The sequence below is a fragment of the Cnephaeus nilssonii genome (assembly GCF_951640355.1).
Source record: "Cnephaeus nilssonii genome assembly, chromosome: 1".
Taxonomy (NCBI): domain Eukaryota; kingdom Metazoa; phylum Chordata; class Mammalia; order Chiroptera; family Vespertilionidae; genus Cnephaeus; species Cnephaeus nilssonii.
In genome coordinates, this window is record NC_137072.1 from 55,961,202 (window position 1) to 55,984,566 (window position 23,365).

The 23,365-nt window shown below is 44.4% G+C and overlaps 1 protein-coding gene across 1 annotated transcript; it reads right to left on the reverse strand.

Moving 5' to 3' along the window:
- Positions 1-14,394: 14,394 nt before the first annotated feature.
- ATOH1 (atonal bHLH transcription factor 1) lies at positions 14,395-15,450 on the reverse strand (the record flags this gene model as incomplete). The annotated part of the gene is made up of 1 exon (XM_079774551.1): positions 14,395-15,450. One exon carries the CDS (start codon positions 15,448-15,450, stop codon positions 14,395-14,397), a length of 1,056 nt encoding a protein of 351 aa, XP_079630677.1.
- Between the last annotated feature and the right edge of the window lie 7,915 nt (positions 15,451-23,365).

Here is a 23,365-nt window from a genome sequence, read left to right on the forward strand (position 1 = left end):
TGTGATGGAAGTTAATGCTGTACTCCAAATGGTCCCAGTGTTCTCTCTTGGCAGTTTATACTTCCTGACATTTCTGTGTGGCTGAGCCTTGTGAATAGATTCGACCAGAATTATGAGCAGATAACACGTATGAGCAGATGTGGGATACGTATCCATTCCAAGCAGATAATATTGCCTCCAGACCCTTCTTTCCTTCTGTATCTGGTAACTAGTAATATTTGAGATGATGTTTACCCTGTCGTTCTGTGCCCCTAAATGATCACAAATTAAGACCCACTTGATCTGTTAGCTTTTTGTATCATGAATAAGAAATAAACTTTTGTTGCTTAGGTCACTGAGATTTTGGTCTTGTTTGTTAGTACAGCATAACCTGGCCTAACCAGACTGGCACATATATATTAACTATATATATATATATATATATATATATATATATATATATATTCTTATATAATTCTTACAATAACCTCTGAAGTAGGAAGTTCAGGTTTAATTGTTCTTTCCACTTTATAGATAAGGGCACTGAGGCTCAGAGAGGTAAATATTTTGTGCTGGGTATACAAAATTAATAAGTGAAAAAAAACTAGGAATAAAACTAATTGATTTCACATCTACTGCTTTTTTTAATCGTCACCCAAGTATATTTTTTCCATTGAATTTTTAAGAAAGAGTGGAGGGGAGGGAAGAGGGGGGAGAGAGAGAGAGATTGAGAAAGAGAGACATCAAAGAGATAAAGACATATTGATTGGTTGCCTCTCTCATGCACCTGACCAGGCAGAGATCAAGCCACATATACTGCTTTAAAAAATATATATATATATATTTTAGCCCAGCCTGTGTGGCTCAGTTGGTTGAGTGCCATCCCATGTACCAAGAGGTTGCTGGTTTGTTCCTGGTCAGGGCTCGATCCTCAGTGGGGTGTGTGCAGGAGGCAGCCAGTCGATGTTTCTCTCTCATCAATGTTTTTATCTCTCTCTCCTTCTCCTTTCTTCTCTCTCTAAAATAATTAAAAACATATTTTAAATAATAAAATAATATAATATTACTCTAAACACAGAAAGAATCTTCTAATTCTTGACAGAAGCATTTTCAACTTGAAAAATTTCCAAGTTGAACGTTATGTCATCATTTATGTTTAAAAATATCATGATTCAATACAATATTTTATGTCATCCCACATCTGTGATAATTTGCCTTGGTCTTTTAATTGATCAGAGTAGCCATGAAATAAAGAATACAGGACAATTGATGATACACATCACTTTTTAAAGTACATTGAACTGCCGGCGATGTTTGCATAAACTTTCAAAATAATGTTTATTCATACAAAGTGGAGTCCTGATAGCACTAACCTTGTATGCATAACATATCCTCATGACAGTCCTATGTTAGGAAGTTCCATCCTCTCGAATGGGGAAACTATACACCAGTTCATCTCTTTCAGGAAAATATACCTTGAGAGATTTCTCAAAGGAAAACAAAAATGGCTTCCACCGAGGTAAGCTGGTTTAAAAACGGTATCAACAACCAAAACACCTTGCCTACTCTCTAGAATTTGCTGTATGCACAGAAGTGAAAAAAGTTTTCGGGCCTGGATCTCTCAGTAACCCTTGTTTCTGAAAGCCTACACCCTGTAAAACTATTCTGGAGCAATTATTAACCACACAATGAGCCTGCGAGACAGCAGATGCTAGGCTCCCCTTTCCCTCCCTTTTTACCTCCTCAGTCAAACATATTTGTTGAGTACATATTTATCTACTTAAAAAAAGAGGGGGGAAAAAAACCCTGTTACCTCCCTTCTAACAGGAAGTAAGCAGGACTTCTCTTCATAGGCTATAAAAATATTGACAGTAGATAATGGGCCTGTGTAAGATACTGGTGGGAAGTGAGTTAATAATCACAGGATCGAACTGCAGGGAGCTTCAGATGCTGCCTACAACCAGGATGGCAATGAATACTGTTTTTGTTAATAACTAGCTGGTGACAGAAAACCCTTTCAACCTTGCTTCACTGGAACTGGAAAATACAATACCAGAGAGATATATAGTAATAAGATATACCTGTCTTATTTATATCCATGAATTAATTTTTCACAAATATAACAAAGAAATGGCACCCTTTCTATGAAGACAAAAAAGGCCAGCTCACTAGATATTTCTAAATTAAAATGTGATTAGCAGTAATTAGAACTATTGAAGGATAGAATCTTCTTTTTAAAATCCTGCAAGAAATTAAACTAACTTAGCCAAACAGTATGACCTAATTCAATGAATTATCTAGAGAATTTTCTCTTTTAAAAATGTTACTATAACCCTGCCAGCATGGCTCAGTGGTTGAGCATTGACCTATGAACCAGGAGGTCACGGTTCAATTTCGGTCCAGGCACATGATCCCAAGTATGGGGCATGCAGGAGGCTGCCGATCAATGATTCTCTCTCGTCATTGATGTTCCTCTCTCTCTCTCTCTCTCTCTCTCTCTCTCTCTCTCTCTCTCCCTATGAAAGCAATAAAATATTTTAAAATGTTACTATAGTTTAATATTCTTATAAACCAAACATGTTAGAACTTTTCAGAACCTAAGTTTTCATATAGCCTAAGATGATAAAGGTGATTAAAGTACCAAGAGTAGAGTTCTTTTAGGGAGAGCTAGGGCTATTCTATCACATAGGTCATCAATGTCTACATCTCCTTAAAAATTAAACTTTCAAAGAAGTCAACATACTCTGAAAATAAGGTTTATCCTTCTCCTGAAGCATAAATCTTTACTGCCTTTCTGTATAAACCAAACTGGAAAGATATGATGCATCGTTTTATGTAATGATTAACCCCCTATTTGCCAGCTGTCCTGGTGAATACCTCTAGACCTGAGCAGACACTCAGCAACCACAATCATACAGGCACAAATTCCTTTTGCAAGGTTTGCAGTCGCAATCCCGCTCCCCCCCCCCTCCAATGTCTTATTTATTCATTTTTTTAACTTTATGGGGTAACATAATTTAAAGGTTCTGTTGTCCATGGAACACACAATGATGAAACAGTCAGTCAGAAATGAAACTAGTTTACTGTTGAAAAATTCAGGAGGACCCAGTGAAAGGATCAATTACCTTGGTAAACTTCAGAACACAGTTCTCAATAGTTCATGTTCTCTATTATTCTTTGTAAATGTCCCGCAAAGCAGTTTACAAGGATGATGGACCAACATGACTCCCATGACTGAAGACAGCATCTTTGGGAGAATGTGTTTTATTGCCTGGATGAAAGTAAGCGGAAAAGGGTACATGACAAAAAGAAGCTGAAGGCACTGAGGATTGCTTTTAGAGAGAAATTATCCTGAAAAGTGTATTGCTGGGTGGCCTATTGAAGACAGCAGCACAACCTGTGGGTTGCGGTCCAGGGGAACCCGAAAAGGGAATTCCTGGGAACCCTGCAAGTCCTGCGGGCTGGAGGAGGGATCCTTCTGCGGACAGGCGTGTGGGTGAGCTCTGATGCCGGCGATAAAGGCAGTATTAAGTGAAGGTTACTATAGCAAGGTGCCTGCCCGGGGAGGAATTCTGAGCGCAGGGGAAATAGAGATCTCTGACTCTTGATCAAACAGATGGGCTGACGCGGACCTGCATCAGTGCTCTCCAGTTGATTAACCGAGATTAGGAGGCCAAAGTCGGCAGCGCAGACACCGAAACACGGCTGGGTATTTTTGTCGGGAGAGAGAGGGGAGGGAAAAAAGGACAGGGGAGGAAAAAACCCTGCAGTTCACGGTGACAGCAGATCCGGTTTCCCCAGCTCTCTGCCCGCCACCCGCGCCTCCCGCCGCTGCTCCTGGCCAGGCCAGGGTCAAGGGGCGATGCCCGCAGCCGCTCCCACGGGAGGCGCTGCAGAGTTTCCAATCTCCGCGAGGTGTTCACCAGCCCCGGCCCCGGCCCCGGCCCCGGGCCCTGGGAGGGAGCCGTGCTCCCGCCGGATCGCCTCGCTGCCCAGTGGCTGGCTGTTCAGCTCTTGCCCAGACTGCGGGAGGCAGAGGCCAAGGCGAAGAGGGATACTCCGAGGGATGGAGACCGATGAGGTTGGGTGATGTTGGTAAAGAAGCCAAGACTCGAAATAAAACCACCAGCTCAAAAGAATGAGCATGAGACAACAAAGATCGAGGGCGTGAGGGAAGGAAAACGCGGCGAAGGGCCCAGAAGATGGTATGAGAGCTAGGGGGGAATGGCAGGGAAGCGGAAGTGAAAAGGAGAATGAATGAGAAGCAGGTGAGAGCCCAGGAAACAGGGTACACAGAAGGGAACACGGAGAAAAAGTCAGAGGGAACAGGTGTGACCCGGGCGGCAGTGCGTTCTCAGGTCTCCGGTGCGGTGCCAGGGAGGAAGCCAACTCCCCAAGGCAGGTCTAAGGGATGTATGGTTCCAGACGAATCCTGGAAGGGCATACTGGGGCCTATGAGCTCGGACACTAAGGTGAATAAGGCCTTGCTCTGATTCTCGGAAAAGCACTTCCACGAATAGTTACAAGGTCACTTGTGAGGAGAGCAACTGGAGCAGAGGAGGCAGCCCTCGCTCCCACTTAGGGAGTTCAGAGGTTAGGGGAAAGTTAAAACTCTGCAAGGCCTTTCTAAGCAGGGGAGGGGGGTGTAGTGTTGACTACAATCAACTCAGAGTCTGACTGAAAGAGAAAGTGAGACAAGGAATTGTGTGACAGAGCACACGGAGGCCCAGTGACCTTGGTTCTCACTTCTCTCCTCCACGGGCATTATCTGCCTTCCACAGGGTCAGTGGCACCGTCAAATTAGAGATGACTGGCCCTTTAAAAATAAACCAGCAAATCTGGTGAAGTGTGTAGAGCTTTGCATGAAAAAAGATGAATCTTTACCAGACCTTGAAGGATTGGAGGATGGGGGTGGGGGACACCCAGAAAGAGAGCTCAGAGGTGAAAGCAGATTTTTGAGGAAAACCCTTGGTTAACAAGATAGATTATTTTCTTCTCTATTTCCCAGGAGTGTGAGGCTGGAGAGGGGTCCGCCAAGAGGGAGCTATGCCCGGCACCTGGAAAAGTGCTCCAGACACGCTTCCAAATGGACTCCACTAAAGCACTCCTGCCCTTCGGAAGCCCAGAGAAGCCTTGCCCTGCCTCATTCATTTAGACTTTGCCCGGATAGCCATGCTTCCCTCCCTGACCCCTCCGGTCCCTGAATACATGAGAAAATACTGAAACAAAACCGATGCCCTTGGCCTGGGTAGATCACACCTCTCTTTGTTGATAGCAAAATGGACAGGGTAGAGGAAATGTGTGTGTGTGTGTGTGTGTGTGTGTGTGTGTGTGTGTGTGTAGCCTCCTTGCCTACAGTGAACTCTTTAGGGTCATTTTCACAGTGAGTCTAAATAGAAAGGAGTCTATGTCACAGCTTTTGCTTCATTTCTAGAAATAGGAGCCCTATAGATGTTCCAAATTAGTTAGGGGAAGTTTGGCCAGATGGGTGAGGTGGTACCATAGCGCAGGACATATTAGGAAGCAGTGTGGGTTTAGGTCTTGCCAAAACGAGCTCTGAACTAAATCCTTAGCAGCTATCCTGGTGTGCAGGTGGGGAGAATGAGCAATGGGGGACATATATGCTGTGGGAAAATATCCAGGCATGACAGCAAGTACAAAGTTTATCCTTGGCCCTACAATGTGGCCTATGTAATTGCTTGCAATCTTTCCTTTTTTTTGATTAGAAATATATTTTGCTTTTCAAATACCACCTACTTCCCTTTTTACTCCTTGGCGGGGGTGGGTGCAAGGGGGGGGGATTTGGAAAGCATCTAAGTCACAAATGATATAGAAGAGGTTACCTTAAACCAACAAATAGAAGTATTATAAAATGGAGTACTGTTCATGATAAATAAAGAACAGAACTTTTCAAAACAGTGAGATGTTTTACAGACACTGAACCACTCAGACAGTGGTACATGTTTGGAGAAAGGTTTATGGGATAAAGCCAATAGTTCAGATGACCAGGTGAATAAAACTATATGTCATCACTGGGTGAATCCACAGCTACAAACATAGCATGTTAACTTACTTCTCCCTTCAAAAGAAACAATAAACTTTATAGCCCCATTTTCTTACCAACCTTACACACATAGATAGAGCAACAATTTTGAGGCTGTTACTCTTCAGGACACAGTTTTATATAACATTCTTTAGCCTTACCCTCTAACCTACATGTACTATTTGGTACGTGGATGGGTTTTTCTAGAGGAGATCATAAAGAAATTTCTATAGAGAATAAGAGGCACCCATGTACAATGTCAGATGAATCAAGGAGGAAAGCTGACATTGTAAATGAAAATTATTCTGACCAGTTAATTTGAACCTATCACCTGGAAATGAACCCTCATCTATGGATTATCTCTTTCTGGAGAAAATGTAAAAAGTAAGGGTTCAGGACTCTCTATCACCCAGAAGTTACCAAGGCGTGGTGGGTGTAGGGTGACTGGCTGAAAATATGCACCTGAGGCAGGTGAGTGTTGAGGAAAGAACACTGAGCCTAGACTCAGAGTAGAACTGGGTTGCCCTGGCCATGGTTTCTGTGGTACCTTTAGCTACATTATCTTTAGCAGGCAACTGAATCACTCTTGTTTTCTTCTGGTATGAACTAATGACAGCAACCTCACTAACAACTTCTAAGGAGCAAATTAAAAGCATCCTCTAAACTCTAAAGGAAGAGATTGGGATTGTGGTTGGTCTGAAGATTAGCACTGAGGGGTTCAAACCACTTGGAATCTCTACTATTTTTAAGGGAAACAGTGAAGGCTACAAACAAGGTGCTTTGGAACTATGGATGAAATAATTTAGTGACAAACATAAGACTTCAAAGCTGGTTGGCCCATTTGTAGCAAGAATGCCATTCTCACCCATGGGATGCGGCTTCTTTTTCCTGTTTTATTCTCAGGTTCCACCAAGTTCTCAATATTAAAAGGGTGGGGGCTCGATTTTATTGTTGTATATCCCTCATGGTGGTCAATCTCAGTGCTACTCTGACATCAGTACCCAGTATCTGCCCATTCATTGATGAAGAAAAGGGAGAGATGTGGGAATATGAATAAGAGGCAGTGGAGCAAGACTTTGGAAGGAATAAAAGAATTACTCACCAAAGGAAGTCATGCTTATTTCATGAGATCATTGCCTTCTAAATCATAAAATTGCTTTTTCTGTATTCTGATTATCACCAGCAGCACAAGGGAACAATGGCTACATCAGTCAGGTTATAGGTGGCTGAGTCTTTCATCGAAGTCAGTGCCCCAATAAACTGATGCTGGAGTTATTATGGAGTGACATGACTTAGGCTACCTACCTTAAACTGAGGGCTTTGTGACAACCTGTCTCCTATTTCTCTTAGAGTTGGTGGAGCCTGAGAAAATTTTCACTCCTTGCTTTTCACAAGCACTCACTGGTTATGATTTTGACTTCTCTGACTTAGCCAGAGGGTAGAGGTCTTTTACCTCCTGGTCTGATGTTTCTGTGCCTCCAAAGGCAGGTGGAATCACTTCAGAGTTGAGATACCTCAGGCCTGGAGCAGACTGTCCCAGGGCCTAGAGCCTGAAAGCAGCCAAGTCAGGGTTATGGGCTCCAAGAAGCTACGTTGTTTGCTGACTGAGAAAAATGTCTATTATAAAAGGAGGCAACAGAGGATTATTTTTAAAAATATATTTTATTGATTTTTTACAGAGAGGAAGAGAGAGTTAGAAACATCGATGAGAGAGAAACATCAATCAGCTGCCTCGTGCATACCCCCTACTGGGGATGTGCCCGCAACCAAGGTACATGCCCTTGACCTGAATCAAACCTGGGACCCTTGAGTCTGCAGGCCGACGCTCTATCCACTGAGCCAAACTAGTTAGGCCCCACAGGTTGAGAACCGCTAGCAGGGTCACCTAAGACCATCAGAAAAAACAGATATTTACATTACGATTCATAACAGTAGCAAAATTACAGTTATGAAGTAGCAATGAAAATAATTTTATGGCTGGGGGTCACCACAATATGAGGAACTGTATTAAAAGGTCACAGCATTAGAAAGGTTGAGAACTACTGGGTTAGGGCAACAGAGGATTATTTAGCCAGTGTTTATTTTCACAGGCAATTTCAAAAAGAGGACCGAACAGGGCCTCCTTCAGATCATTGCTTTTCACAGTGTAGTCCTTGGCTGCACTTGCACCAGATTCACCTGAGAACCTGTGTGCAGATTCTGGCATTCTTCTTTGACCTACTGAACCAAGAGCTCTTTGATTATAAGAAAATTAAAAGAAAAAAAAAATACATTTCTGTTAGGTTGTTTCTTGAAGCAGATACAAGTTATTGAAAAATGAAAAGAACTGACTTTGCATCTTCCTGGTCAACTAGTGGCTCTATGTTTTCCCCCGATTTCTCCTAGTTTTGTGGCCTTTAAGGTTAGGCCACGTGTGGTACCAATTCCATCCTCAAATGCTACCTCATTCTTGCCTCCAGGTTGAGGATCCCTCCCAACCTTACCTCTTCCTCCACCAGCATCTCAGTCAGCAAGATGCTCTATCCAAAGAAGCCCAACACCATCTTTGGAGGCGCCAGCAGGTAGGAAGAACTGTCTCTAGAAGAGACAAATCAGTGGCCAGTGGCCCAAAAGAGCAACCTATCCGTTGGCTTGAGAAATCCCAGGGCAGCCACCTAGGATCCTAGCGTGCCCCTTCCTCCATCATTCTGACAGGAAGGAGGCCTGGTGGACCAGCTGGCCACCAGAACACCGTTTCCCTTTACCAGATCTCTTAACTCTTTAATTAGAACTGCTAAGAAGCAATACTTATACTGGAGAGCATCTCGTTTGTCATCCCTGTGGAGGAAACTTCTCGTTTCCCCGAGGAAAAGTGTGGACTTGTAGCATGGGCCTGGCCTCCCTGCAGCGTAGTCAACAAAAAACCTATTTTACTTGCTTGTTTATTTCGGGTCAGAGAAAGCAGGACTGAAATAAGAAGAGGAACACTGGGGTGCAAAGAAGCCCAACAACATCTTTCCATCAAAACGCCTCATTCTGCTTTCCTTTGCTTAAGGGGCTGAAGGGGAGGGGGGGAATCATACACCTGTGCCCCAGCTCTGGATCGTGGGAGACGGGGCCGGCGCACTGTTCAGTGAACGTTTAAACGCTCAGACCTGCAACAGCATCCACCGATCTAGAGAACACAGAACATTTTAGGGTAAGGGAAGGACTGAAGAACGGAATCCTTGACTAGAAAAGGTGAACGGATCTTCCACCACAAGCTCTCCGCCGGCCGGGCAGTCGCGCGGGTGGCGGGCAGCGCGTTTCGCTTCCCCGCCTCGGTCTCGGTTCACGCTTCAGGTGCCTCAGCCCCCAGCCTAACTCTTCCCGGACAACCCCGCAGCTCCCCCGCCCCTTGGCATTGCTTGGCTTTAACTTTGCGCAGCTTCTTTGCTGGCCGGGCCCGTTGCCGGGAGGTGCAGTGGGCAGTGGCGGCTCCCGCTGCGAAGCCGGGGGAGGAGTGGGGCCCGGGCCCGGAGTTGCTCGCTTCTGTGAGTTCTGCCCGTGTGGGGGGAGGAAGGGGGAGGGCGAGGAGGGCTGTCGACGGGGAGGAGGCCGTGGTGGAGGAGGCCGGGGAGGGGCGGCGGTGGTGTTAAATGTGGCTGCGCACTCCCCGGGGAGCGGCCTGAAAGGAGAGCGCGCTCACCAGCTGACAGCGCGTGCTCCGCTCCAGACGCTCCGCACCGCGGCCAGGAGCCTCGCCAGCCCCTCTATTGTCAGCCGCTCTCTAATTAAGAAACACTCACGTTACGGCGAACCACCCCCACGCTTCTTGGTTCCTGTCCTTTTCTTTATCTTCCCCCGACTTCTCTCCTCCTCGGGGTCCCAGAATTTAACCCGTTCTCCGCTCCTTAGCCTCGTCTTGTTGGGGCCTAGCAGAAGGGCAGGGACTTCAGGAGTTGGCGTCTGGGACGCTGGTCAGTTTAGGAGGAGGGTGGCTGGCGAGAGCAGTCAAAAACGGGGAGGGAAACTTACAGGGTGGTTATAGGTCCAGCCCCGACCCCCACCCACCGATTCAACTCGTAGAGGTCATCCTTAAACTCTCACCAGCACATGCTTGCCTGTCTTTGCAGATTGCAAAAGGACACGTCTAGGTTGCCATAGACCAGTGGGTCTGCACTTTCGTTTCCAATTCTAACTTGGAACAACCGAGACGAAGTTGATCATGTTTCTTGAACTTCCAGATGAACAAAGGAGAGAAATAATTACAAGATATCCTTTGATAAAAGATCGCTTACTTGGTTCAGGTTTAGATCTCGAAAAATCAATAGACGGGCCTAATAAAGACATTGGTCCTGCATTGGTTAAGATGAAGAAAATTAATGCCCCCCCCCCCCTTTACTGGTCAAGACCTGCCAGTTAGCAATGTTCCAAACAGAACATGCTTAAAATGGTCAGTTACCAGAAATATTCTTCCTCAGCTTTCTGTGAAATCAAGTAAGTTTCCTAAAGTGTGGTGAGCCAAAACCCTCCACAAATAAAAGTGGTGGTGGTGGTGGTGGTGGAGGGGGGGGGGGGGGGGTAGAAGGCAAAGACAGAATATAAAGCAACGCTGCTTAAAATATATAAAACGCTAGAAAGCCCCAGCAGTGTCGCAGAAGACTAACCCGATTTATCTATCTTCATTACTTTAAGAAACGCTGCCTCTTTGTTTGTTTGGGTGATATTAAGCATGCTTAACTTGCACACATAGTTGATTCCTTTGCTAGTATCTTGGATACTTGGATCTGACTTTGGAAGGTAGAAGCTAATTGCTAATAATGGAGAGAAAGGAACCAGTCAGCATGGCAGGAGTGGTCTGGCATATGGGGAATGAGTGCTCAGAAATACTCAATATTCAAGTTTCCAAAATATTAATGAGATTATAGCAACCTGCAGCTATATGTTACAGCTTGTTAATGGAGTGTAAGAGAGCAAGCTGCCAAACGTTTGTTATGCAAACTCCACAGCAGAACCTTAAAATGGAAATGTGATTGTACATCTCTCTCAAAGAAATGCCAGCAAAGGAAGAAAGAAATAGAATGAAGGAAAGAAAAGAGGTTAAAGTCCTCATTTGAACTTTGAACACTTCGTTTGCCACAAAGGGATTTGGCTTTTTGTGCCTGTCTGTGATGGGTTAGAAGAATTCATCCACACTTTCAATCAGTGTGATACAGAATTTCCAATCTGATAATCATTTTTTTCTCATGAGAGGAAATGTCAAGTGACTTCCTTAAGTGAAGTTGGCATTATCTTCAATTTCTATATAATGCCACTAACACTTAAAAGTTAAATATCTGGCTGTTATTGTGAAACCAGAAGAAAAAAAAACACACAACCCTCTGAACATTTGCATAGATGTAGCTCCTAGCCACAGAATTTCTTAGAGAAAAATTTGTGGGTTTATTGACCTCATGGATGGGAGTAGTAACATCCAGTTCTGGATATTGACACGATGTCTGTGTAATTTGGCTGCAGTCATTCAGGGGCAGGGCATTTATAAAAGATTGCAAAGGCATTTCTGATGTCATTTCTGTTTTACAATTTCTATATGCACATGAAAAGAAAAGTAATAATTTTGGAAGAGTCTTTTTCCTCTGGTTAACACAAAAATAAAGATATTTGAAAAAGAAGTAGTTTTCTTTGAGGAAAAAATCACAACTTTATTTTTCTTAGTCCTGTCCTTCACCTGCTCAGATTCATAGCAGGTAAAAGCATTCTGCTTTCTCTCTCTCTCTCTCTCTCTCTCTCTCTCTCTCTCTCTCTCTCTCTCTCTCCTCTCTTTCTCTTTCTTCCTCCCTCCTTCCCTCCCTCCCTCCCTCCCTCCCTCCCTCCTTCCACATGTATGCAGAACCACCAAGCCAAATAACTATAAAAATATGTTTGCGTTCATCCTGCACGGTTGCTCTGTGTCCATGCCTGTTGAGTCTGCTTATTGAGAGTGAAATGGAAATGTGTTAGAAGCAATCGCTTGATTTATTCAGCAGCCAGAAGATTCCCGATGGTTATCGTGAGCACAGCAAACTCAGTGGGTGCAAAAGGTTATCTAAGGGACAGGTGCATTGTTTCTGCCCCTGGAAAGCGCCCGGAGCCGCTGCTCACCTCTCTCCCAGAGAGCTGGCGCAGGCTTTCTTGGGCTTCCCTGCATCATAAGCATCAGCCGAAAGCTCCTGGATACCCAGGTGGTCAGTGAGCAGCTTATTCCGCCGTTCTCTGCCCTGGACCAGAACTCCCTCTCCTCGCACATTACTTTCTCCACACCCAGTTTATGAAGCTCTCCTCATTTCAAGATGCTGCGGAGAGAGGGGGATGCAGGAGCGATTAAAATAACCATCTCTCGCTTTCTGTCCCACTTCCTTGCTCTTGAAATTCGTTATCCACCCCCAATGAAGAAACAAAATATAAAAGATTCGTTTTAAAACCAATCTCCCTAAGTCGGTGATGTTTATCCGGTGGAACATCGCACATCTTCAGTTTAATAAATCGTTCTACGTTCAGGTTTGCCAAATACATTTTCAAAATTTCGCTTTCTACTTTCTCCACACACACACACACACACACACACACACACACACACACACACACTGTATTAGCTTTTCCAAAGTGAATGATCCTGACACCCAGAATAGGCTATTACTTGTGAGAACCCGAGGTGAGAGAGTGCACCTTTTAGTTTCTGCAACTGACTAAAAAGGTAGTTAAATGTTTCCTACATGGTTACTAATTCAGAAGGACAAATAAACGCAAACGTCATCATCGACATTGGAAGAAGCAGAATTGCTTGTAAGGAAAAAAAAAATGAGTGGAGGTCAACAATTTCCTAGGATAACTGCAGGTTCTGATTTTTGAATCAATGAACCTCAACCCCTTTCCTCGGGTTCTTTTCCATTGTTCTCTTTTTCTCTTTGCCTTCAAACCTCCTCCTCCCCAGAGAGAGGGAAAGAGGAAGAAAGAGAGGAGAGAGGGAGAGAGAGAAGGGGAGGGAGAGAAAGAATGGGCGTGTGCTGTGAATTTGATCTTAACAAGAAAAGCTCTCAGCTTGGCTAGTTTTTATGAAGTGGCAATAGGAAACCCTAGTCAAGTTCACTACTCCTGGTGAAATTCTAGGAGACCTGCACACAACCTTGCAGAGGTTGTTGAGGCTAGGAGTGAGGAAGACTGGAAAGATTCTGACTACCCAAGAGCAACACCGTTACAAAGTCGGGAGAAGTTTTATCTCCCAATTTAATTATTGACCAGCGCGTTCCGCCCCTAGGGTCTCTGGTCTCACTTGAAGATATAAGGTTAATAACAGAATTGTTCAAAACTCTTAGATTGCATAAATTGGCACTTACTAGAAGAGAGTTCAGTTCTTCAAGGTTATTTTTAAACTGTTTTCAATGCTTACGTTAGAACTGGAATAAGCGACAAATACAAGTTATTTCCAAGTTTATTTTTATCATTTGCAAAAGGAAATACATAAAACAATGGCAATGGCTTTGCTAACTTAAAATAAAATGGTCTCGAGTAGAAAACGTAAAAAATGAATCAAGATAAGTAGAAATGGTAGCAAACACTCAATAATAAATAAGTTCTAACATTAACAAAGCAAAAATAAAATTGACCAAATGCTTTTGACACTACTGGATATGGTTTTTTAAACTTTAATTTTTTAAACAAAAATTTTGCAAAAAGCTTAAGGATTATAAGTGGCCGTGTTTAAAAAACAAAACTGGTCTGCAATTGGCAGTTGAGTTTGTCCCGGAGCCGCAGCAGTAGCGGCTGATAAAGTGCGTGCGCCAAGTTTCCTAAAAGACGCCAACTTTCTCGCGATCGGACATACATACTGGGTATGTTTATACAATATATAAACTTCAAAGTTCCCCGTTTTCCAACAACTCCGCAGTCAAAAGTCACTCGCTTCGGAAGTTTTAACTTTGAGTTTCATAACGCGTTTTGGGAAACAATTTAGGAATACTAACTCTCCCACACGTGAGTGCGCGCAACACACAGGGATGGATGCCCAGGGCGTAAAATAAATTAAACACAAACCAGCGATAGAGAAGATGCGATGTTTTAGCAGCGTATTGGCAGCAGGGAACTAGGTGTATGTCATTCATTATAGCCTATCTATCTACAGGGGGAGCAGAAGGTGGGAGGGAAGAACACAACTTTAACAAAGTTTTCATCAAGCAACATAGGAAGTTTGGAAGAGCGGAGGCTTTTTGCAAACCATCCAATGTAGCTGCCATCTGAGGCCAAGTCGTTGCTAAACGACGACCGTCGCCGCGCAAACATGAACAGGGTGCGGGGATCTTTTAACCGCGGGGCTTTCCGCGCACGGGGAAGGGGCGATTTTGTTCCTGTCTGTTTTCAGGGTTCCTGTCACCTTCCTAACTTGCCTCATCCGAGTCACTGTAATGGGAATGGGGAGAAAACTCCCCGTCGCTTCTGTGAGACCGGGGCGAAGTTTTGCTACTTTCCTCCTGCACCGGCTGCAGGAGGCCCCCGGGCAGCGACGGCGACAGGTTCTTTTGCGCCATCATCGCCGTCAGGGCGCTGTCCTCGAACGTTGAGAAGTGCAAAGCGTCCAGCTGCACGGAGTATCCTCCCGCGGAGGCCGGGGCGGAGAAGCGAGTCCGGCAACTTCCGGGCGGGGTGGGCCGCTGGCCGGCTCCGGAGGCCGGCTGTGCCCCCGCTGCGGTGGCCGTGCCCGCGCCGCCTTCGTAGGGGGCGGCGGCGCGGAGGTGGTGGTGGTCGCTCTTGCAGGATGCCGGCGGCGGCGGCGGCTGCTCCCCGGCGCTGGGCGTTTGCAGCAGCTCGGACAAGGCGTTGATGTAGATCTGGGCCATCTGCAGGGTCTCGTACTTGGACAGCTTCTTGTCGTTGTTGAAGGACGGGATAACGTTGCGCAGCTGGTCGAAGGCGTGGTTCAGCCCGTGCATCCTGCGTCGCTCCCTGGCGTTGGCCGCCAGCCGCCTTTGCTTCTGGACCCCGTTCACCTGTTTGCTGGAAGGGGCGCGCTGGCGGCTGCAGCCCAGCTCATCTACCAGCACCCCGCCTTTCAGCTTGCACAGCTGTTCCCGCACTTTCACGGGGCCGGGGCTCTTGCTGCTGCCGCCGCTGCCGCCGCTTCTCCTCACCAGCTCCCCCCGGCCGTCCATCTCCTCCCGGGGCGCCGCCGCCTCGGAGGCACCCAGCTCGGGGGAATGCAGCAAGTACTGGGCGGCGCGTGCCGTGCAGATGCCCTGCAAAGTGGGAGCCAGCCAGGCGCGTGGGTCTGTGCTGTCCAGGAGGGACAGCTCGGCCGGGTACACGGGGTGCTCTCTCGTCTGCAGGGTCGCAGGTGGCTGTGGCGGCTGCGGGAGGTGGTGCGGCGGGGGATGGCGGTGGTGGGCCCCTAACTCCTTCACTTCAGCCCACTCTTCTACGTGCAGCAGGCGGGACATTGCACTGCAGAGGTTCGGAGGCTCAGAGTCGAAGGAGGCACTGGCAAACCGGCTCCACAAAAAAAACACACAACACCACACAACCCTTCCCGGGTCTCTACTGCAATGTCTTATTTTTTTTCCCCTCCTCGACCCTCCCCCACCCACTCTGAGATCACACACCAGGTCGCGTGCAACGAAGCTTCTCCGGTTGCTGAAGGCGCTGCGCCCCTTTAAAAAGCGGCACGCGCCAGAGTGGCTCCCCCCGCTCCTCTCCCAGCCCCCTCCTCGCGCCGGTCGCGTGTCTGCTCAGCCAATGGAGGGCGCGGGCAGGCGCGTGCGAGCAGCCAATCAAAGAGTTCTTACACCGGCGAGAAGTTCCTGCGCCCCGAGCGCCCGGGCGCCAGTTCTGGGTCGGCCCCCCCGCCCTCCCCCCGCCCCCCGGTCTTCAGGTTCGTTGAATTCATATGTTAATTGCGGGTTGTAATCCGACTCCGGTGTAGTGTCTCCGGGCCGGCGGCCCGGGTGCGGGAGCCGACGCGGAGCGGACTCCCGGTGGCCGCCCCAGCCGACTCCGGGGGGACGAGCCGACGGCTCCGGGCGAGGCTGGACGTGCCGGGCGCGGGGAGGGCTGTCGCGGCGCGGAGAAGCGCTCCTGCCCCTGGCTGCCTCCCAGCGAGGATCGCTGCTCCCACTGCTTGTGCCCAAGCACTTAAAATCTCCCATGTAGATGTATACATGTAGGACACGCGCGTACATACACTACATGCATGTGTCTGCAAATATTTCATAGGTATGCAGATGTGTAATTGCTCAGTGATGAAGACCATTTACAAATCAATGGTAGAATTAAAAATGAAACCGTCTCAGAATACGTTTCTCAAGTTTCACCTCTGTCTAGATTGGCTTTATGTACCGGTAATCTTTTTCTTAATGAAAGTAAAACTGTGGCTCCGCTATGGAAGGTACCGAATTCCAGATGCCTCAATGCTCTCCGTCCCCCTTTCCCAGCACCCTGCGGCCAACTAGTATGTTTTCTGCAGAAAACTCTCTTCTGAGTAGTTTTGGGGCCGGGATATTTTACAGCGACCATACCCACAGTAGGACTCCTTACTAGTAAAGGCGGACCCAGGGCAGTGTCCCCAAAGGAGGATGAAAGGCGCCTGCGTCCCGGCGACTCGGAACACTTCCAAGGTACAGAGTCCGCAGTTCCCTACCCTCCTGCTTCAGGAGCCCCAGGTTCAACACGGCGGCGCGTGGCTTCTCTGGCAACACGCAGAAACCACAGCCTCCCCCTCCCCACCCCCCTACGTTTCCTGGGGACGTACTCTCCCCAGGATTCCCCTTCTCCCCCTGCCCCCTCCCCTCCCCCTCCGACCCTCTCCCCCTCCCCTCCTCCCCCCTTCCCTCCCCCGCCCCCCTGCCGCAGAAGCCCAAGCCCGAAGCCCGGGAGGTTCTGCGCCAAGTTGGGACCTTTCTCCCACCTCGGTCCCAGGAGCCCGGTCTCCCGTATTCTCAGGAAAAAGCCCATCAGAAACACCCCAGCCCTGGGCACGCCCCGGCTTGCGCCCAACACCGCTCCACCTTTGGGCGCAAGCAGTCCGCGACCCTGGGGCCCAAGAGTGGGACCCAACCGGCTGCTCCTAGTTCAGCTCTCTGCTTTAGCGGTGGCTGTGGTCCAGATAGGAGTCTCTTCCGCCGGAGAAGATGATGAAGAGAAAAGCCAGCAGAGAGAGAAGAGGTGTCTGGAACAAGACACCACTGTGCCCAGAATCCACTGAAAGTTGTTCTTGCTAGTATTCGCAGGGACTTGATCTAACCTGCCATTTAGAACTCCTTGGACAAAAGAATCTCTGGGACTGGATTGGAGGAAAATAAAAAATTATATATATATATTCTATACCAGTGATTTTCAGTGTACCACAGGAATTTTTAAAACATGCAATACCTGACTATTTAGTCAGGGTCACTAACCTCTTTTACCTGACATTGTCAAATAAAAAAATGTTAACAGTCAACACAACAATAGCTGTCTGGTGTGAGTGGATCAAAATTATTCCTATTTTTTGTCAGCTTGGCAAAAATATATATTTTTTGGTGTGCTGCAGAATTTTAGTAATTAGTTTGTGTGTGCCACGAGATGAAAAAGGTTGAAAAATTGCTGTTCTATACCATATACTATTTTCTACCCTTCTATACCTTTCTGAAGAGAGATGTAATCTCTATAAAGGCACAAAGCTGTAATAGAATGGAGTGCTAAAATGGTACTCAGTACATCATTCTTTACCAGTTTTTCCTTCAACCTTGTCTATTTGTTGGTGTGTAGAGATGGAGAGTCCTGGACCTTCCCACCTCAAGAGCCAGAAAGCCAGAGCTGGATTCTTATGTGAATATTTGGGTTCTGCTTTAAATAAATACGTTAATAAATAAGGAGAACAGAAACAAAAGCAAAACCAGGAAAAAAACAAAAAAAAAAAAAAAACACAAAAAAAACAAAAGCAAAACACAGACCTAATCTGAAAACCATTGATGAGAATAAAGAAAAGGTGAATAGGAAAAGTCACTAATTTTTTTGGGGGGAGAAAGTTCTCCAATTTTATGTGATTGGAATGGGTACTATTGGAATCAATGCATGAAGCTATTTCTTTAAATAGTGCTACTATGTAAAATGTGCTTAAACAGTGTATGGGCTGTAGCTAAATATTTGCTGAATACATGGAATATTGATCCCAAGTTTCCAGCTTTATAGATAATCACTAGTATTATTACTTTTTAAAAACAAGTCTCAATTTTTAGGTGAGTAATTTAGAGTATCCCAAAAATGTGAGGGACAGTTAAGATTGTTTTGTAGTTTGTGGTGAATTACATTTCTTTTGCCCTTAGAATAAATAGGAAGCTATTTTTCTTCACCCTCCCCTCCCTTTCCTTCTCTTCCATTAGGGTGCGTTGAGGAAGCCAGGTATTTGAGTGTGGGAGGGGACAAGGGCCCAGTGCATGAGGTTGGAGCCTCAGTCCTGTGAGTAGGTTGTCCCTGCATAGGTTTTGTGGCATGGGATGTCAAATATCAAGGCCTTGAGCTTAGCATAGCAAATTTGCCAGGGCAGTGCCTGCTTTCTTTGCAATATTGCTACTCTCACACTCAGGCCTGATTTTCAGTAAATTGTTCTCTGATTTCAGTGCATGTGGGTGTCATAGAGGTTTCCTGGATTTGACATTATGTCCTGAGTTGGTGATTGGCTGACCTGAGCCCACCATTTGCTTTCAGTGGTGTATCCATGGTACTGAATCTACATCTGCAGTCTTTTAAGACAGCCACTGCTGCCATATCTCTTGAATGGCAGAAATATTGCCTAAATTCAATATATCCCCTTCCTCCTGTATCCTGACCCAATTCATCATGGGTGAGACTCTTAGTAATAGTGACCCTATAGCATGCCAGGGGTTAGTTACCACACTCACTTGTCACTAACAGTGCAGTCTTTTTCACTATCTGGCCTGTGACTGATCCAGTTCAAGGATTCCATCGGAGATCCTGCCTCCTAGACCACTTCGAGTATGAATTACTGGGTTCTCCCAAAAGTAGATCCTTAGACAAGTATTCACATTGTGGTAAAATGGGTATTTGCTTTTAAATTATTTGTTAAATTGTTCATAATTGTATGCTTATATTTTATATATTTGACAGCACATGTGCTGTATTTCTCAATTACTTTTTAAATCGCTTCTTGTACTACACAATGAAATAAATTCCAGATGAGTTGAAAATTAAATATAAAAACAAAATTATAAATATATATACAGGGTAATGTAAGTAAGTGTTTTACTGACATCAGGTTACGTAAGGGTATTCTATGCATAAAATCACTGGAATATTTAATAATTCAATAATTCATTAAATATTTTAAAATTAATACTTTTAATAATGAGTTCAACAAACTATAATACATAGAAATAAAAAGAACCTTTTTCCATGTACAAAAATCATAGAAATTAAAAGTAAATGACAAACTGGAAAAGATATTTGCAACAATTTTTGTACACAATGAATTAATAAACATAATATAAAAAGAAACTATAAATGCTGATAAGAAAATGACTATTTCCTGATAGAAAAACAGCCAAAAGATAAGAGTAGGTAATTCATGAAGGAGCAGTAAAAATGGTCCATAAAGATGAAAAACATATTCAACCAGGAAATGAAGATTAAAACAATAAGAGCGTTCCAATTAACTGTTTCAGATTAAACACACAGATGCTCTCCTCAATCATTAATCTGACAGAAAAAGGACCCAAAAGCATAAACCCAAAGATAATGGCTAAAGAGACCATAACAAATGAAAGATATCCACTAATTTTATAAAATAAAAATAGATGAGTGGGTGATCTTCGACTTAGCAGAACTGAGAAAGCCTATACCTTGGTCTGCAGGGAAAGCCAAAGAGAAGACCAATTCCTGCCCCAAACAGATGTCTCTGAGGGCAGAGCTGAGGAAAGGGTTGCGGGAGGAGGGTCTACAACCTAATCTTGCTATTGGTGTCCATGCAAATTTGGACATCTTTATATTTCTAAGGATCCTTTATCAACTCTTTCCATTCTAAATTTGCTCTTCTACAGTAGTAAATAATGATGATTCCTTCATTTACTCTCACAGAAGCTTCCAGAATATTTTCATTTGTACAACTGTTATTGGGCAATTTTTGTGTCTGTTTTATTTATTTATTTATTTTTGTGTGTGTGTGTCTGTTTTAAAGACAATTTCTGTGTACATCATGCACTTGATAAGGCTGCAATACTGACACTTTTGGCACACCTTGAAGGTTCATCTCAGAATGCCTCTTTAAGTGGGAGTTTCTGAGTAATGATTCTGGTAGTCAATTTAATTTGGGAAAACATAATAACAGTTCTCTGGGATATTTTTGTGAAAAAAAACAAACAACTTTCCTGGATCTACTCAATGAGTATATATTGAACACTCTATGTGTATAACACAACACAAGGCAAACAAATTTGACTCTTGCCCGACAGTATCAGGTGTGGCTCAATGGTTGACCTATGAATCAGGATGTCACAATTCAATTCCTGGTCAGGGCACATGCCGGGGTTGTGGGCTCAATCTCCTGTGTGGGGCGTGCAGGAAGCATATTTTTTTTTAAAAGAAAGACTTGACTCTTGCTAAAACCTGCAGGTCTTAAATTTGGCTTCTTGGTTTCCTTTAGGCTGAAGACTGTGTTCCTTAGTCATTTAGGCCTCTAAGACTCTGCCTGGGTTGGTTCCTTCTTACCTTTGCTTTCAGGGCCCGCTTGGACCGGTTTTCAGTTCATTCAGCCACGTTAGCATCTCAGTCTCAGATGAGCTTTGCTTTCTCTTACTGAAGGATGATGGTTAATCTCTCTGAATGGAATGGTCTGTATAGTCCCCATCTCTCTTCCCCAAACTTGTACTCACTGTTAGCTTAAGCTTTTTACTTCTTCCGGTAAGCCCTGTAAGATCTAAGTAAAACCAGGTTCGTTTCCTTGTTATACACTCTCCACTTTTTTCTTATTCCTTTCCTTGAGGGAATTAATCTCAGTGGGTAATTACACATCCATTGGTATAATTATTTGTTTAGTGTCTTTCTCTGACTCCAGAGTGTGACCTCCAGGATGTTGCTCACTATGTTATGTCCATTGTTTAACACAGTGTCTGGGACATGGATGGCACTCAATCAACATAAATTGAAAGAAAGAATACCTTCAAGTTGAATTTTGTTTTATTCGTTTTCTCAAAGATTGGTTTAGTTGCTGCAACATTTGATCTAGTAAAACCATAATATTCTCTGTGTAGATTTTTAGCTTACAGACATTTGGTTTTGTTTGTGGGAAGTAAAGATGGGAAATTCGGGATTATATTTATAGTAGGGGCTGCTATACTCATCTTCTTGAGGGTAATTTGTATATATTCAGTTTATTTGGGTTGGTCATTCTAGAATGTTGATAGTAACCATCAGTATCTGATTCAGATACTAACAGGTGCTCTATTAACATTGAACAGTTCTTTATAATTTTTGGACTTTATAAAGACCATAAGAAGATCTGATAGAGAAAAACTGAACTCACACAAAAGATAGAAAACAGTTGCAATTTACTAGGCAGTTAATTGAAGCGTAACTATATATACAGCATATTGGAAAGAACACACAGCAATATTCCTCTGTTAGTGACTTCCATCTCTCCTGAGAGGGAGCTGGTGGATCTGTCTGTCTTGGGACCACTTAGAGTATCTTCTTCATTCTTAACCCAAGGGCTACAATCCACTGACTTCCTTTATTTCCCACACTTACTCATGCCTTCCCAGGTTCAGTAAGAACAATCACTTAAAAAAAAAGATCAGTCCTTGTTGCCAATAGTAGAGTTCTCAGTCTGTTTGAAAGTGTGCAGAGTTCAGTCTTTCAATTCAGAAGCTCCCTCACTCTCCCCACCATTGTGTGTACTGGCCCAGTTCCATCTATTGCTGGAACTTCTAATGTGAACTCTGTGAAAAGCCTGGCACTCCTGCCAGCTATGTGAAGAGGCTGGTCTTTGCATTCAGCTACCTCTTTCTGCAAAATGCTGCCTGCATTATTCTTTTCTATCCTGTGGTCTGTCTTTCACTCTGCAGTCTTTTCGTCCTGATGTAGCAGTGGGAGAGTTGATCACCTCTGACTTTTGGAAAGAGGTACAATTTGCAGATTGAGGCTAAAATGGAATATTCACTGTATGTCACTGTCAAACATCCCCTTGGCTCTCCTTGCCTGGTGTTTGACTATAGTAATAACTTCTAGCTCACTTATATGTAATCTATGAGAAGAGTTATCTTTTCCCTGTTGTGTAGCCCTGGGATTACATTGGCAGACAAACTATGAATTAAAGTAATTAATTTTTATTATCAATTTGTAATCACCAAAGAAGGAATTAGAATTCAACCAGGAAAAGAATTTATTGACAAATTTTTATTGATAAAATAATTTACCAAAAAATTATGAAAAAAATTAAAAATCTCTGAAAAAAAGAAAACTATATCAACCAAGATAATAAAAAGGCATGTCTGTGGGTAAGAAAGGGTTTTCTATTTTGGGCTGGCTGTGTAAGTGACATCAGCAATACTTCTGAAAAAGAAACGAGGATGTGATGTGACAGCACACAGGAAAGGCTACTTGTAAAGCAAACATCATGTGCTCCTAGGTGATCCAGCTCCTGCCCAGCTCTGTTCATCCTGATACCTACTCCAACGTCTTAATCTGTTTCCCAACTTGGATCAGTCCGTTCCTCCTTTTTAGCTACCATGACCTGAAGATCATCTTATTTCATATGCTTGGCCTGTCATTTCAGCAACAGCTTTTCTTCCTGGCTGGGCCTGCTCTTTGCTGGGTCCCTTGGCTCAGTGCCTCTGACCGTGGGTGGCTGGTACTCTGAGTCTCTCTGGCTCCCTTCCCACAGCAAGTGATGACTGTAAACTGTAAGACTGTTTTTTACTTTTTTATTTTTAAAGTGTATTAAAATGAAAAGTTAATATCATAGCCTTAAGAAATGTTTTGGGAATTTCTCCGTTCACGGAGTTGGTATATTAGGTTCAGCTATTCTGACATTAAGCAAAAAGGAGATTGTGGATTATTTTCCATTTCAGTTAAAAATATTTTAAAAACTGATATAAGCATTAAGTCAATATTTTTCCTATAAACCTCTTTCTTTGCGCTAGGAACCTGAGGAATGAATTATAGTTGCAATCTTCTATTTAGGCTTAAGATCTTATTCCAAAACTCGTGGGATGCCAATTTTGTCTGATCTTTTGCTACATAATCATCATTCTCTTCACTCAGGAGATCTTTTATAGAACCTTTATGCTATTCCTGAAGGTCCATAATAATATGCTCTTAGTTTTGAAAAAGCTGGTGTATTCTAAGTAGAAAGACAAAATCGTG